The 17,487-nt window shown below is 42.8% G+C and overlaps 1 protein-coding gene across 3 annotated transcripts in view; it reads right to left on the bottom strand.

Annotated features, from left to right (window-relative positions):
* The window catches only part of CTNND2 (catenin delta 2), a 1,041,823-nt gene that overhangs the window by 154,803 nt on the left and 869,533 nt on the right, over nucleotides 1–17,487 (bottom strand). For all 3 annotated transcript variants that reach the window (XM_047768122.1, XM_047768109.1, XM_047768114.1), the window contains exons 13-14: nucleotides 10,392–10,509; nucleotides 4,428–4,613 (exon numbers count right to left, since the gene is read on the bottom strand). In XM_047768122.1, the coding sequence (XP_047624078.1) occupies nucleotides 4,428–4,613; nucleotides 10,392–10,509 (304 nt within the window). The remainder of the gene's footprint in view (nucleotides 1–4,427; nucleotides 4,614–10,391; nucleotides 10,510–17,487) is intronic.

Raw genomic sequence — 17,487 nt, 5'->3', positions numbered from 1 at the left:
TAAATCAAATCAAAATGTGCTCATGCTGTCGCTGGCATCTACAGTGATTAAGACACATTTTGGCTCATGTAGCCAAAGCCTTAAAAGCATGTGTTTAGTCTAGATATTTTACTTTTAAGAATTTATTTCTTGCTGTATGGCACAGGAAATTATATTCAATATCCTATAATAAACCATAATGGAAAAGAATATTTATATCTATCTATCTATATAGATATATAAAACAGAATCACTTTTCTATACAGCAGAAATTAACACAACATTCTAAATCAACTGCACCTCAATAAAATGAATTTTAAAAATAAATTAAACAAAAGAATTTATCCTTGAGAAGTGATTAAGGATGTAGGTGAGATTTAACTACATGGATGTTTATTGCCATTTACTTTAGCTAAAATTTGGAAGCAACTTAATTTTCCGATAACCAGGGACTGGTCCATACAACATGGTGGACCCTAGAACGGAACTCTTGGTAGCCCTTTCACATTCTGGTGTAGATGACTTTTTAACTGGCAAGGAAAGCGGTCATGTAGTGCCAAGTGATAAACTGTCTACAAGGGCATGTTAAGCAATGCAGGGTGAGGCAGGGTGGGGCTGTGACCACACCTGCCCTTGCTTTCAGTGGTGCAGTCACCTGGCTGCAGGTAAACAGTAGCTTCCCTATGTGCAGAGAATTTGCAAACAGCTAAATGAATAAAATCTGCTTTTTTAAATTACTCTGTGTAGACAATCCTAAAACATTTCAATGATACACTATCCCTCCTCACAGGGGTGGAGAGCTCCTACTGCACCTCCTTAGAAGGCCCACTGAACCCCTTTTCCCTTTGGCTAAGAGAAGGACCAAGGTTCACCTAGGGTCATGGTTGCTCCGCAAAAATACTACACTTCCCAGTTGCCCTTGCAATGCAGGTGCCAATGTGTCCCATCCAGACCAAAGGGATATATGTGAGATTCAGGGAGATCCTAGAAGGAAAGGGCACTCCACCCCCAGCCCCCAAATCTTCTTGGCTCCATTTCTTCCCTGGACTGTGGATGTGACGAGCCAATGTAGACCATGAGGAAGAGAGCAACACCCTAAAGAGCTAAGGAGCCTCCAAAGGCTACAGACCAGAGTCGCCAGCAGTGCTATATTAGTAGGAAAGACACTTATTCACTCTAAGATACTATGAACTTGGCTGCCTGATATGGGCTCTACCTCACACTCTAATCAATGCAGTACAATTACACTTTGAAAGGTTAAACAAAGTTATGTATAAATACAGAGAGATAGAGATCTGAAAGGATACAGGCCCATGTGTAAACTGCTGTGGTAGCTCTCTCTAGAAGGGAAGATGCTGGAGGTATGTGTATTATTTTCTTCTTGTAGCTTGTTGCTATTTCACTCTTTTATTATTTATGTGTTATGATTGCATGGATTTGTTTTTATAAATGTAAATATTTACCAAAAATTTAAAATGTATTTAAAGATATCTTTATAAATATTTATATTTCACATTGATTTTTGTCTCAAATAAGGAGAAACTGATTAAAAATTTAAGTTAAGCGTAAAATTCAAATTTCCAAGGTACTAATTTAAAATAGCCATAACTTCATTTTTGTGCTTAGGGACACTGATTGCTAGTTAGTCTCAGAGCCTCACTTCTGGGCCAACAGCTTCCATGTGACCCAGTGTTAATGCATGAAGCTCTTGAGGTGACACAAACACAAGGTCCTGAAAATCCAGCGAAAGCTTTCAGGGGATGGGATTTTGTGGCACCTAATCTCATTTATGTATGTCACATGCTAACACCTTTTTTAGTCTGGCATGATCAAAGTGCTGCTTCTCCACGGGAACTTTGAGATACTCGCACATATACTTGTTGATATGAACTGCAAGTTCTCAGACAATGAATGTGATAGAGAGTGTTCATGAGGCCTGGTGGTGACTGCAGAGTCAGAACGTGGTAACATGCAAACCTGCCATGAAAAGCTATGAAACAGATTGAACCATAAATGGCAACAGAAGGGCCACAGAGTACTCCTGGCTCACGGCAGTCGTTGGAGGCCAAGTGTCTCAAGAAGCAAATGGATGAAATGGATGAGGCTGGGACCACAACTATAACACCCATTGGAAACAACCCCATGGCAAGAGCTAGAGTCTTTGTGGACCAAAGATTACCCTCCATTCAGCAGAGCTGTTGCTGGGCACTGGGTAAGGAAAAAAAAAAAAAAAAGACAGAAAGCAGACCCACATAGTCCCTCCCCTCCAAAAATTCTCTCTCTAGGGAGATGCATATGACTCATAGTGTGATGAGCATTGAAGGAGAAGTTTAAATAAAATCATGTGGATGCCGGTTAAGGAGTGATTAACGTTTTACCTGGGGGAAATCTTGAAAGGGTGGAGGTGGTGTTTTACTTGGTTTTGAAGGATAACATTCCGAGTCATGAAACAAAATAAAAAGTAGGGGAATGCTGGACAGAGGAGCAGAAAGAGTAGAAGCTGGGGGGTAAGGGCTGTGGGATGCTGGGCAGGCCTGTGGGATGCTGGGATGGGCCAGGAAGGCATGCAGGAAAAAGGCCTTGAGCTTCAGCAAAGACATCTATTATCAGGCAGAAAACAGGGGGCCTTAAAGGTTTTACACAGAAGCCCATTGCTACTGCTCTTGTGGATAAAATATCACGTCAGTATCCTAAGTGAGGCTTCCCATTCATCTACGCATTTGCATTAACAACCTCAAAAACAGGTGAAAAGGAGTAAAAATACTTATTCTTAAATTGATCCCAGCTCACTAAACAAAGATTATCAGGAGAAAGAGAAAGCCTACCACATAAAAATGCTGAGTCAGAATCATCTTTGAATTCTAAGAGGTTTAGAGCCTCACCCATGTGGATACATAGATACTCATGTGAACAAAATAATTCACAGGGAATATTCAAGCCAAGGAGAGATTCTGACTTTTAGGGGATGTTGCTTGGTTTAGTTCTGTTTTTCTCTGCAGGTTTTTCTATGCACAGTCAAGTTCACAGGGCAGGTGTTGAAGGCCCAGATCAGCTCTGGCCAAGAGCTAGTGGTATCCTGTTACCTTCAATCCATGTTTGAGCACCATTGTTCCCAGGAAGTCACCACAGGAACCTTGGTCAGCTCTCACATTAAGAAATAAACAAAAATGCTTATTTCTACAAAAGGTGGAAAAGTGGATAAATCAATTGTATCCACTTCGATTTTCCTGGATCTCCAACTTTGGATGGTCACCCCTGCCCTGCTATACCAGGCTGCTGGCACAAAGCCCTGCAGGGGTGGTGAGGACCCTGCAAGGTGAGATGAGCCTCTTGGTACAAGGCATGCAGACTGCTCTGAGGGAGGTTCTGCTTGAAAAGAGCTAGAGAAACTTCTAGAATAATTTCTTATAATTCAGCAATGAGCACTGAGCACCAAGTCAGAAGTTAATGAATTCGCTATGTCATTTTGGATCAGAATATGATGCAGAGAAGTACCCAATCAATACACCCATACACAGGGGCTGACAGTCTGATGGTCCTAGAACATTTCAACTGCAATCATTTCATGAAATAAGAGCATACATTTAGCAGATCTTTGTATCATATATTTTCTTCAATTATCCCTATAAAGAATCTAAAAGAAAAAGTTTCCAAGGTTCTTATTACAACAATCTGACCTCTAAAGTGTTACAGCATCTTCCTAAGGTACCAATGCCAAAGTCAACATAAATTTCTGGAATTCAGCAAGTGCCAGAGTAAATCATGCAACCAATTATGATTTTTATCACTTTTGCTTCCTGGTAAAATCTCTGGCTCCTCTGTCCTGGGAAGGATCTGTTGTGGGTTAGATAACTTTTCATTTTGCATAATCCTCTTGGGAGTTCTCCTGTGGTGCAGTTCTCCTAAGTTCACTGGATTGTCCCCCAAATCAAGCTTCTAATGTCATTCTGTCGGAAGGGCTGTGAACTACCCCATTTCACAACAGTAAGTGCAAGATTATGTATCTGAAAGTTCCAAAATGAGCCATAATACATGTTGGGCTTTTGCATCTCTTTCCTCAGCTTCCCTTCTTGGACCACACTTATTTTGTGCAACTGTACCACCTGCAAGGTACCTGCGAGGACCTCAATAAATGTGCTAATCAACACACAGAAGAATCAGTGCCTGCACATGTCTCTGGGAGCTGATATTTTCAAGCTTGCCTGGAACTCAAACAGCTTTCTTTTTTTAAAAAATTTCCTATCTTGGCTTGGCTGCAGAACATGAGGGGGGTCATTTAATACTCCACAGTCTCAGCTGTGAAATCCCTATGGAAAAATCATGCAGACGCATTAGCAATTTTACCTCGTGTTGGAAACACAGAGCCCTGTACCTAGACACAGACGAAACATTAATGATGTAATTAGGGAAGGAAGTAATTGCATGCAGCTGCAAGTCACCCACATCACCTGATCCTGGGATTTCTTTTTCTTCTTCTTCTTGCCCCAGCACCCGGAACTTTCTGAGTCTTTGCCATTGGCCTCACCACAGAGCAGCCCATCCAGCTCATCCGTGCCCATGTGCTGTCCCTGAGACGTTTCTGCTGCCAGCCGGTAAGAAAGATTCCTTAAAATGCACACACAGTTTTCAACGGTCTGGAAAATCAAAAATTAAAAAAAAAAAAAGGAAGAATGAATAAACACTAACCGGTACTTCTCCACTCAGAAAAGCAGTCAATCTTTACACGTACATTTTTCTTTGGATGTATTTAGCCCCTGCTCCTAAAGCCTCCCTTGATAGACACAGTGGAAAGAATTTAGAGAAACTTGGAGAAGGCTTAAGACCTTTTTTCCCCCCAAAGATACCATTTATCAATGCTAGTTCCTTTTATAAACAGTTGTCATTGTTGGCTGAAATTCACTTTTGAGCAAGGAAGAATCCACAACCATGAGAGGTCCTAGATGGGGTGCCACCTGGGGACTAGGGCTCAGAGTCTCCGAGAACATGGGTGACTGGATTTCTGTCAGCTCTGAGAGATTGACACTAACATTTACCATCTATCAGGGACTTTCTGGGAGCTGAATGGGGCAAGAGGTGCAAACCAGGGTTGTCCCAGGCAAACCAGGTTCTGTGGTTGTCTGGGGCCATAGATGTTTCCATGCTACTGGCTTTCTCCGAGGAAGCTGGTGCTTCTAGTTTCTTAGCATAAGGCTTAACCAATGGTTAAAGTAGAGCTCTACATGCTGTAGAGCTAGACACCTGAGTAACCCTAGGTCTCCGACTCCTGGCTTTGTAACTTGGACAATGTGCTCAGTATCTCTGTGACTCAAGAACATCCTCTGGAGAGTTCCCATCGTGGCGCAGTGGAAATGAATCCGACTAGTATCCACGGGGATTCAGGTTCGATCCCTGGCCTCGCTCAGTGGGTTGGGGATCTGGCATTGCTGTGAGCTGCGGTGTAGGTTGAAGATGTGGCTCAGGTCCTACATTGCTGAGGCTACGGTGTAGGCTGGCAGTTGTAGTTCTGATTCGACCCTTAGCCTGGGAACCTCCATATGTTGTGAGTGCAGCTCTAAAAAAGCAGTAAGAATAAAAACTAAAAAAATAACATCCTCTGTAAAATGGCCATAATAGTGCCCACATCTTAGGTTGCTGTATGGGTCAGCAACATTAAAGTATTCATAGGTGGTAGGTAGAGGAAAGATCCCTGCTCCACAGACATCCATGTCTTAGTCTCTGGAACCTGTGAATACATTAGGTTATGTGGTAGAGGGAAGTGAGGTTGCTAATCTGTTGACCTTCAGACAGAAAGATTATCTTGGATTATCCAGGCGGGCCCCTATAATCATGAGGATCCTATAAGCCAAAGACGGAGGCAAGAGAGTTAAAGTGAAACCATTTGAGAAGGATGTGACCTGCCACTTTTGGCTAGAGATGGAGGAAGGCACTGAGCCAAGGAATGTGAGCAGCCTAAGGATGCTGTAAAAGACAAGGACACATACTTTTCCCTACAGCCACCACAAGGAATGCAACCCAGTTGACGCATTGATTTTAGCCCATTAAGACCCAATTTGGACTCCTGACCTCTGAAATGTTACAAGAAAAACTTTGTGTTTTTAAGCCACTGCGTTTGTGGCTTTTTGTTACAGTGGCCACAGGAAATGAACCCAATATGTACAAACTGGGGAGAGTCCCTGGCATACAGTAAGTGCTTAACAAAGGTTTACCTCAGTAACAATGGGGGAAACAGCACCGCTGGCAGGTCCAGAGCTTGTGACCTATAGCTGATGGGTTGGTGATGAAGTCCCGGCTCTGTCATTTAATGAGCTGTGTGACCTTGGCCAACGTGCTAAATCTCTCTGTGCTTCTATATCCTCTCAAAATCCCCATTTGGGCCAAACTGGAGACTGGGTCTCCACATATGAATTTTGGGGAACCAAACATTTGGTCTGATGCATCAAAGTTTTGACCTTTGATCTAGATTTGAGGAACTGAGGGAAGAGGGAAAAAATATCCCCTCCCTTTGTTTTTTCTAGGGCTACGCAGCAGCATATGGTAGTTCCCAGGCGAGGGGTTGAAGTGGAGCAACAGCTGCCAGCCTATGCCACAGCCACAGCAACACCAGATCTGAGCTGCGTCTGCAACCTATACCACAGCTTGTGGCAAAGCTGGCTTCTCAACCCACTGAGCGAGGCCAGGTATTGAACCCAAATCCCCATGATGCTAGTTGGGTTCTTAACCCACTGAGCCACAACGGGAACTTCCCAATTTTTTAAAACAGACAAATGTTGGGAAAAAATTGAACTAAGTTTTATTTTTAGAAGTAGGTCAACTCGGCTATACTTTTTCAGGCACCTACTTACTATGTGAGAGCCACCATTCAAGGCAGAGAACATTGTTCTACTTTACAGATGAAGGAAATGAGGTCTGAAGCTGTTGGTAACTCACACTGGATTGTACCAGTTTTTCTAGACTTGGGTTGGGATAGGAAGAGGGGAGCACTGCCAGGGTTCAAATTCTACCTATGACTGAAATCTGGTAAAAGGCAGCAGACATCTTTGAGTGGACTGACTACTGGAGGAAGGGGGGGGTGAGCATGAAAATCAACCAGGAAAACTAGTCTGGGTGTATTTCTGGAGCCTTTGCCATTCCAGACCTCACTTGTCAGCGTTTCAAGGTTTCATGGGCTGCTAATCCCACAGGCTTTGAGTCAACTTGATTTTCTATTTCAAGCATCCTCTCAGAATCAAAAAAGGAACCGGCATGAAAGCAGGTAAACAGAGGACGATGCACAAAAGAGAGAGAAGTCTCCCCCGAAAGGAAAATGTTATGGCATAAGTCAGAACGATTTTTCAATCAGCTCAAACTGATTTTTCTTACATCAAAGACTTGGGAGAATAAACTTCTTTCTCATCCTGCTGTTTGTCTTCCCTGGGGGCACATCCATGTCTCTGTTAAACAAATGACTACTGGGGAATAAATCTGCAGTTTTGAGAAACGCTTTATCATCTTACCTGTGGCTAAGGGGTGATCTGGGGGGAAGCTGGCAGGGGAGAGAGAAAGGAGAGAGAAAGTGGGGACGGGTAGGGTGGGGAAGGAAGACAGAGGGAGTGGTATAGAGGGGAGGACGTGGGGGGGTCCCGGGGATTGAATTCATCTGTCTTCCTAAACTCGGTTTAGGAGGGTTACCAAGTCAAGCATTTTTCTTTGCAGGTGCAGGAAAATAAAAGGACAGCCACTGCCCTTCTTGGGGACACCAGCAGAAGGCGTGTGGCAGCTGGTGGTTTTGGTTTCGCTACCCACTGCTGTCAACAGAGCTCTCAGCAGTTTCTCTTGGTCACCAGGGTGACTTTGACTCCTTATTTTCTATTAGAAAGGGCTAATTTGGAGGCTGTCTGTAGAATGCTCTGCCATATGTTACCCATTGAACAAACTGCCCCGATTATAGGCGCTGAGCTGAGAGCGTGTGTGGAATCTAGGCTCTTTTACTCATTAACTTCACTGGCCTCAAAGACAGCGTGCACACATTTCCCCCCCCCCTCTAACTTGTCATTGTGAAAGCTCAGAAGTGGCCAAGCAGAGGGCTGAGTGGAGAATGATGGGACAATAATCATACGTTAAAACTCAATAGTACATTCTGGCCAGCAAAGCACGGCCGAGTAATTTATTACATTTGATCCTTTCAACAGCTATGAGGATCCTCCTTGTCTCAAAGCTAAGGTCACTGGGGTCCTGTCCTCTAGTCACTGAGAGGAGATCCTGGGACAAAGCTTCATGCTCGAGTCACTCAATCAGGACTCTCTGAGTCTTCTGACTCCAGCCCTAAATGCTCCTCGTTTTCTAGTTTCCTCTTTGGGGGGAAAGGTGGACATTAACAGTGAGAACTTTCAAGGCTACTCAGAGTTTGAGGAGTCTGGTCATCTGACACATCAGAAAAAAGACGTGTGTGCATCAAAGCACTCTGATCTTGGACCCTGCTCCTGAAGGCTGTCTTACCCACCCCTACAGGGCTCTGGGCACTTGTTCAGGCAAGAGGCTGCTGACTCTTATTTTACTTTCAACTGAAAGACCCAGGCAGGATTCAAGCTTGCTTGGCATCCTAAGGCTTAGTGTTCCCCTGCCTTAGTCTTTACCACTCTGACTATTAAGATCCTTGGCATCACAGCTTCTGTGAATTACAAATTACCTTCAGTCACTCTTTAAAAAAAAACCCGTGTCTCTGGTATTAACAGGTGTCCATAAATACTCAAGACATCTTGACTGGTTGCTTCTTTAGGGACTTAATTTTCCTGTCAGTGATAGTAAAAGGCCTAAAGTGGCTGCTAAGGGCATTTACAAGAGAGGTTGATTAAATCTTTTATATCATATGTCACTTTGAAATTGATAACATGTGCACAGTAAATGAATGGGTGCAGATGTAACTGAGTGGCAGCAATACAATGACAGTGTTTCTAATTGGAGTAAACGAGACTCAAAGGTCTGCAGCCCCAGAAGATATCATGGATTTATCTCAAACTTTAGGGAAGAAGGCATCAGTCATTTTCTACATTTTTCATGTGTGGTCAAGGTTGAGAAGTGCCATGCTAGGAGCTCTCCTGTAGCTCAGTGGGTTAAGGATCTGGTGGTGTCACTGCAGTGCCTGGGGTCATTGCCGTGGTATGGGTTTGATCCCTGGCCCAGGAACTTCTACATGCTATGGATGAGGCCAAAACGAAAAAAAAAAAAAAAAGTGCCTTGCTGAATTGTCCCCATGCCAATGAGTAAGTAGATGGATAAAACCACTCTCATTTGTTCTTCAGCTGACCTTACAACTAAATTACATCACACTGTATTCCCGCCTAGAGTCCACTTCAAAGCTGTATCTACTATGGCAGGTTTTCCATTCAAGATGCACACTGAGTCACCTGATGAACTTTCAGAGGAGTAGATATCAGAGATGAGAGTGAGACATTCAGATTCAGGGGGCTGTGATAGGGTCCAGGCACATGTATTTATTAAATGGTTCAGGGGCAATTCTGATGAAGAGCTGGCATTAAAAACCATGGACTGGGGCTTAGGTTCACAACCAGGGCCAATTTTTTGCCTCCCCACAGTACATTTGGCAATGTCTGGAGGCATTTTTGTTTGTCACACCGAGGAGAGGGGAGGACGGTGCTGGCATCTAGAGGGTGGAAGGCAGAGCTGCTGCTCAGCAGCCTACTATGCACTGGACAGACCCCAGCAAAGAATTAATAGGGCCAAAATATCACCAGGGTGGCTCTGGAGAAGGTCTTAATAAGGTGTCACATTCACCCCATACATGACTTTAAAGCATTGGTAAAATCTGTATTTATACCAGGATATTATGAAATCATTTTACACATTTTTATTTAAAGTGAATTAAAACGAATGAAAAGACAAACGAAGACAAAACCAAATAGCTCAAACACTGGCAAAGCCCACCCAATTCTATTTTGGTTAAACACTAAAGAGACACTGATGATTAACGTTTTGATGGGCTCATTTATTTTCCACTTGGACAGCATTTATTTACACTTCATCAGGCATTCTTTAAATGGCATTGGATAGAATGAAGTTGTTAAAAAGCTATCTTGTAGGAATATGGGATTATTCAAATCTCAGGTAGTTTTAATTTTTTTTTTTTTGCATGTGGATTTTAGAGAATAAAGCTAGAAGACTGTGGGCAACCAGATGTGTGAGTTTATACACTGATCTGGAACACCTGTAGTTGGAGTAATTTAATCTACATTTTTCATTCACTACTAATTAAGAATTAAGTGTCTAGTTCTAGGCTAGGATTAGAAGCCCCGTCAATATAGATTTCAGAGTGAAAGGATTAAAAAGGCATTAACTCTCCATCCTCGTTAGCCATTGTTTAGTCTCCTGGGCATCTCCATTCTCCAAGATGCTTCATCTATACAAACACAACACACCTTGCTATCGATCTCACTGCTCCCCAGCGCAGACTGAATCACGTAGAGCAGCGCATCCGTGAGCCCGTCACATTCCCGCATCCTCCTTCGGGCCTCTTCTCCAGCTGAACTCACATTCCTGCAAAGCAAAAGGATGTGTCAGCACCCTTTGTGGTGGTCACCCGAAAATCGTTCTTCCAGTCCCACCTCCTCTCAGAGTTTTAATGAAAATACTCTGCTTGCCTTTTCAGAACATTTGCCAAAAATACAGCTTTTCTTCTTCTTTTTTTATGCAAGCCTGTGGCATATGGAAGTTCGTGGGACCAGGCATCAGATCCAAGCTGCAGCTATGACCTCCAACACAGCGGCAGAATGCTGGATCCTTTAACCCCCTGCACTGGGGGATCTGGAGCTGCAGACATGCTGCTGATCTGACTGTGCCACAGTGGGAACTCCCCAGGAATATAGCTTTAATGAGTAGGGAGGGTCTCCACAAAAGATACTAGAATTGGGTGAGTCACACATGAAATGCTAGAAATAGAGAATGCAGAATTCCAAGCACATGATCCATGAAAGTCCTATGACTGCTGAGAGGGCAGACTTTGGCAAAGTCTTCAAGGTCTGCTTCATTTACAACCGCCGAGGGAATCAGAAGCTCTTTGGTTCAAAGGCTTCTTCTTCTTTCAGAAAGTTTGAAATAACTTTTCAAAGACAAAGCTTCCAACTTACTGAAATATTTTAGAGATCAACTTTCACCTGCCTCAAAAATATACCTACCTTGGCTCTGCCAGAAGTAAACGTCTAGAAATGTATTCTTATGTTATTTTTACTTTTTTTTGGGGCTACACCTGTGGCACATGGAGGTTCCCAGGCTAGGGGTCCAGCTACAGCTGCCAGCCTACGCCACAGCCACAGCAACATCAGATGTAAGCTGTGTCTGAGACCTACACCACAGCTCACAGCAACGCTGGATCCTTAACTCACTGAGAGAGGCCAGGGATTGAGCCTGCAACCTCATGGTTCCTAGTCGGATCATTTCTGTTGTGCCACGACAGGAACTCCTTTCTATATTTTATTTTATTTTTATTTTATTATTTTATTTTATTTTAGAGATGTATTCTAAGAACACAGAGCTATCTGGGAAAATTTAGTCATTGGATGCCCATGGCACCATTTATGGGCAGGTGCTGCCCAAGCGTCTTCCTGTAAAGGCACGGGCTGAGCAAAACGCAATAGAAGGGACCTCTTGCAATGGAATGCACAGCTGGAAGGCAGAGAGATCGTCTAGATCTACAAAAGACACGGGAAAATCAGGTCAAAGGCACATCTTTGGGATGCTTTTAGTGACTCCACAATCTGAGAGGGCATTCTTCCTCTCCTAACCATGGCTAGGGTTTCCTTCCAGTAGAGAACTTCTGCAGTAACTGATTTACAGACAGCACAGCCTGTTAGAAGGATGCTGGAGGAAGTGAGTCAGTGGTAGGTACAAAGAGACTGAAGGAATTTAGAAACTGTGGGGAAGGGTGATGGAAAGAGATAATGCTCTTGATAGGGCAACGGTCCTCAAACTAAGACTAGCATCAAAATCACGCTAGTTGCTAGGCCCCATCTAAGGATCACGGGTGGAGTTGGATAATTTGCATATTACCAAATATCAATGCTGACATTGAAGACTATTGCTCTTGCCCTAATTCTAGGAGGAGGGTTTGGCTGGGAAGGGTAGTGTTCTTTGCTGACTGCTGGGCCCAGCCAAGGGGCAGATTCCAAGAATCTGTGGTTTTGGACAGAGCCCACAGGGGTATTTTAACAGAATGAATCTCTGAACCCACACTGTGACTGACACAGGTATTCTCATTTCATTTTCCCAAACTCCTTTCATGTTACACTTCATTCCATTTTATAGATGAGAAAACTGAGATTGTCCAAGGCCACATAGGCAGTAAGTGGAAACAAAAGAACAAATGCAGGGTCTGTGAAGGGTAGAAAAGCAAGAGCTTTAGGCTTGGTGCAAAATATGGACTATGATTTTTAGGAATTAAGTGAAAATAAAACAGACTCAGTGCTAAAATGCTACTGAACATAAATGTTTTCTTTAATATCCACAAAGTTCTGTAGGCATGTTTAAAGAGGCTCTATTGGCATTTTAATGTAACACTGGGAAAGGTTAGTCAATTCAAATTAGTATTTTTGGCATTTGCTGATCTTAAAATATAAACAAAACTCCTAAGTTCCTTAGATGATATAACTGAGCCAATATTGGCAGCATTTTTATGTAAAGTGTTGTAGATTCTGCCTTGGGGTGGCCAACCTTGGCTTCAAACACCATGGGAGGGAGGAAAACTTCCCAGGAAGGAAAAAGTGGTGAAGAGACACTGGCCTTTGTAAGAGAGTATTTTTAGACCATTCCTTCTTGAAATGATTTTCACCAGCTTGAGCTTTAGGTTTGTCAAAAATTCCATTCAGACCTCTTTGGTAAGAAGAATGCCGACTGCAATGTGTATGATTCTGTGTTTTAAATCTTGCCTCTTCATCCTTTGATGCATCATGTTTCCAAAGACAGAATCATGGAATTTAGACCTGAAAAAAACTGTAGGGAGAGCTCCGTGTACCTTCATCCCAAATGTCTCCACATTTTTCCCTCAACCATGAATGCTTCGTCTTTCCTTAGAGTGGGGGTGGGCTGTCTCCTGATCGAAAAATAAACGTCATAATGATCAGCCCTTATTTTCATTGGTAATCAAAGAATGGGCAGGGCCAGACAATCAATGGGAAAGATCAGGAATTAACAACTATTGTCAACAGGGTACATTTTCAATATTAATTTCAGCCCTTCCTTCCTTCCTTTTTTTGCTTTTTAGGGCCACACCCATGGCCTATAGAAGTTCCCAGGCTAGGGGTCAAATTGGAGCTGTTGCTGCTGACCTACCCCACAGCCACAGCAATGGGAGATCTGAGCCACATCTTCGACCTACGCCACAGCTCATGGCAACACCAGATCCTTAACTCACTGAGAGAAGCTTGTGATCGAACCTGCATCTTTGTGGATACTAGTTGGGTTTGTTACCACTGAGCCACAATGGGAACTCTGGATTTCCACTTTTAATCAACTTCCATATATGCCACAGGTGTGGCCCTGAAAAGGGAAAAAAAAAATCCCAATAATCTGGGTGTTGGTCATTGAACAGTTAGTTGGAATTAAGGTCCCATGTAAATGCCTGACAAAGAGCCAAAAACCAACCTATGAAGTCCCTCCCTCCTGTGGTACTTAAACCATCTTCTGCTCATCTTGGGGGAGGTGATTTACATGTCTGGCTAGAAACTGGGTGCAGCAAAATTCTCTTAGCTTCTACTTCTATATGGCCTAGTTACTTTATGGATTCCCAGAACATCATCTGAGATGTCAACCACAAGTATCAGACGGTAGGAATAGCACTAGGAATAGCCCCGCCTCCATAAACTTCTACTGAGAACAAATAATGGGAGGTGGAATTTATTTGAAAAGCTATTGACTTGTCTCTCTACTTACATGTTTTTAAATCTGGTGCTTCATCACAGCCAAGTCAGAACAATTTCCAGAGAAATTAATTTCCCTTTTCCTGTCTCCCTTTCTCCCTCTCTCTCTCTCTTCCTTTCTTCCTCCCTTTTCCTTTTTTCCTTTCTTTCTTCCTTCATGTCGTTTTCCTTCCCTTCTCCCTATTCTTTTTTTTTCTCTTTTTCTTTCATCTTTCTTTCTGTTCTTCTTCTTTTCTTTTATCTTCTTTCTTTCTTTCTTCTTTACTTCTTTCTTCTTTCTTTTCTTTTTTTTTTCTTTCTTTCTTTCTTTCTTTCTTTCTTTCTTTCTTTCTTTCTTTCTTTCTTTCTTTCTTTCTTTCTTTCTTTCTTTCTTTCTTTCTCTCTCTCTCTTTCTCTCTCGCTCTCGCTCTCTCCCTTTCATTAGCTCCATCTTCAAAGTCTATGATTCTGTTTCTGCTCTGCAAATAACTACATTCATATCCTTTTTTTCAGATTCCACATATAAGTGGTATTACATGATGTTTGTCTTTTACTGTCTGACCCTTCAATTAGTATAATAATCTCTAGGTCCACCCATGTGGCTGCAAATGGCATTACAGACTTTGAAAAAGAAACTTATCATTAGCAAGTGACCACTGGGGTGGTGAGTGGAGGGATGGACCAGGGGTTTGGGGTTTGCATATGCACCAACAGAGGTATGGAATGATTGGCCAACAGGGACCTTCTGTATAGCATAGGAACTCTACCCAGTTTTCCCTGATGGTCTATGTGGGAAAAGAATCTGAGAGAGAATGGATGTGTGTACAAGTATAACTGAATCACTTTGCTGTAAAGCAGAAATTATCACAACATTGCAAATCAGCTATTCTTTAATACAACTTTTTAAAAATGGGAAAAAAATAATAGAGCCTATTAGGAAAAAAAAGATTAGCACCGTCTTGCTGTTTGGATTTCTGCTCTGCACATTACTGTCTTCTAAGGAAGGCAATTTCTTTATAAATCAGGACAGTGATGGCTTGGTAATTGCTCTGTGGAGCTGCAGGGACAGAATGCTTCAGTGGCCTAAAGACCAACTACCCACCAGGTTGGCAATGAACCCTGCTGCCATGCTGTCCTTAGAGCTGTCCCTCAGTGGACACCCCCATTCCCACTCATGAATGTAAAGCAGAAGAGAAAGAGTGATGAGCTGACACTGACTATTCAGAGCTGCCCCTTTATAGGACTGCCTAGATGCGTGCCTTCTGGAATCAGCCATGCATCACTCCCACTGTTCCAGAGATGCCTAGAGCAGAACCACAAACACCTGAGTCAAAAGACACCCCATCGCTGTCAAGTGCCACCTAGGATTTCAGTTCCACAGTTCCAATTAAAATTGACAGACACTGCAGAGTTAACTGCTTTCTGAGATACCTGCTCAAAGCTTCCCATTGGGCTAAATTACAAGGAAACGGCAGGGAAAAAAAGGGGGGGGGGAATTGCTGTGTGGCTAAAACCATTACCTGTGAACCTAACTGTGCCTGTGGTTCTTGGTGCTCCTTGAATACCCACAACTGTTTCCTAGCTTGTAGCTCTCGGTTCATGAGCTGTACTCACTGTGCCTTAAGACTCTAGTCACCTGACTGAATCTCAAGCTTGGAGCAGTGCCGTATGTAGCCCAGTCCCTGGCCAATTCTTGCCCTCCTGCCCTGTATTCCACTAACTCCTAAAATGTTTCACTTGGGCATGTTTGTGGTGGGCTCTTCTTTCTCCTGTGAGAACTCAGATTGGGGATGCATGTCATATTGGAAATCCCACCTCGGCATCCCACCCCCAACATCAGCGAGCATCTCCATAAAACAGAAAAACCATTGGCCTGCCATGGTCCAAATACAAATGCAACAACAGCCAAAGGAAAATGCTGTGTGTCAAAATGCAAATTAAGTTCATAGATTAAAAAACAGTGTTTTATTCCTTTTCTGCTAAGCCAAATTATTTTTCATCAACTAAACATGATTTATGATAAATCACAGAATCTGAGTTTTAAAATATATATAATAAATTAATATTCCAGGAAAGGGTGAAATGCAGTATTCACTTCACCAAGCAGGCTGCTTCCAGGAAAGTGAGCACTGCGGCTAAATAATGAACAATGCCCAGGCCATCCAATTCAGTGTATTATGAATCCTCCATCTTCTACGAAGCAGGAGAACAAAGCTGACTAATAAGGGATTATAGGTAATTGGCTACTTGCCTTTTAAATGTCAAATTGTGGGTTTGAAGACTTTCAAGATTTGGCATTATGTTCTGGATTATTAATAGCTATTATCAAAACAACTTTTCTAAAATTTCATTCCAATTCATCACCTAATTCCCCATATGCAGTCATGTAATCTTTCTACTTATTGACTTGCAGGAAATTTTAACAAATCGTATTTCAAAGACATATTAAAGCTGGGATTCCATGTGATTTTTAAAAGCTCACTCATCTAGATGATAAATTTTTCTCGAGGTGCATTTCTTGTTTTCATAATTGCTTTGATCCTTCACCAATATCATACTGCATCCCAATAACAACAATCAAAAAACCAAAAGTATCATAAGAGGCAAAGAACTGCATTCACTCTTAAGTTTTTCTCTTCCTTCTACTTCTCCCTTCCCACTGCGCTCTGTACAATTCCCCAGTCCCACTGAGGCAGAAGAAGGGTGGGCTCCAGGATAGACACTGACAACCAGCCACCTATCTATACTTCAAGATGGAAATAACAATAGGCACAAGGCAAATAACTGTTACCTGGCATCTGTGGATATGTTAAATAATGGTAATAATGACCAAAAGCCCTGACTGGGCCAAAGACCAAGAAAACTTCACATCCTGAGTGTCAAGGAGACCCCAAATACACATGCAAAGAGAGAGCCCTGTGGGTCAGAAAGGGAGGGGAAGCAAGACCATAATAAGTCTAGGTAACATTCCCACTGTGCCTCACTTTAGAATCCATCTTGGCCAAAAGATGGGCATGCAGATCAGGGAGGGGTCTGGGTTTGGTCATGTATGAAAGATAAAACAAGATAATTGGCCAAAGGAAAACAAAGACCTGGAAGAACTGCCCCACATAAGTGGTTTAAACCACCTCTCTGGCACACTCCTCATTCAGGAGGAGGCAGGCACCTGCACCCCTCCTTTGGGTGTATATTACTGCTATGCTTCTGCCTTAAATAAATAGACTACTTTTCTGTGTGCTCTCCCATATGTTGTACTGTGTTTGTAACAATAAACTTTGTATCTGTTTTCAGAGTCTGCCTCCTTGAAACATTCTTGCTTTCAACAGAGCAGGGCAATTCTGCTTGTAGCCTCTAGGTGGTTTAGTGACTAGGATTCCTGGTTCTCACCCAGGCTGACCAGGTTCAGTTCCTGAGCACAGAATTAAGAGCTCACTTCGAGCCATCACTCACTGCTGTCTCTCCGAAATCAAGACTGGCACTATCAGCATTTCTTGAAGTTGATGGCTCACTATCTTTGCCCAGCATGAGAGGGTTAAGTGATTAGAAGAGGCCTGGGCCACCAGATTCAGATGGAGAAAAGAATCTCCTGTTACTCTGCTGGTACAGTCAGAAGCCTGCCGGTAAC

This window comes from Phacochoerus africanus, chromosome 1, assembly GCF_016906955.1.
Source record: "Phacochoerus africanus isolate WHEZ1 chromosome 1, ROS_Pafr_v1, whole genome shotgun sequence".
NCBI classification, from domain to species: domain Eukaryota; kingdom Metazoa; phylum Chordata; class Mammalia; order Artiodactyla; family Suidae; genus Phacochoerus; species Phacochoerus africanus.
Note: the sequence above shows the minus strand (reverse complement) of the source record. Positions and strands in the feature narration are given on the sequence as shown.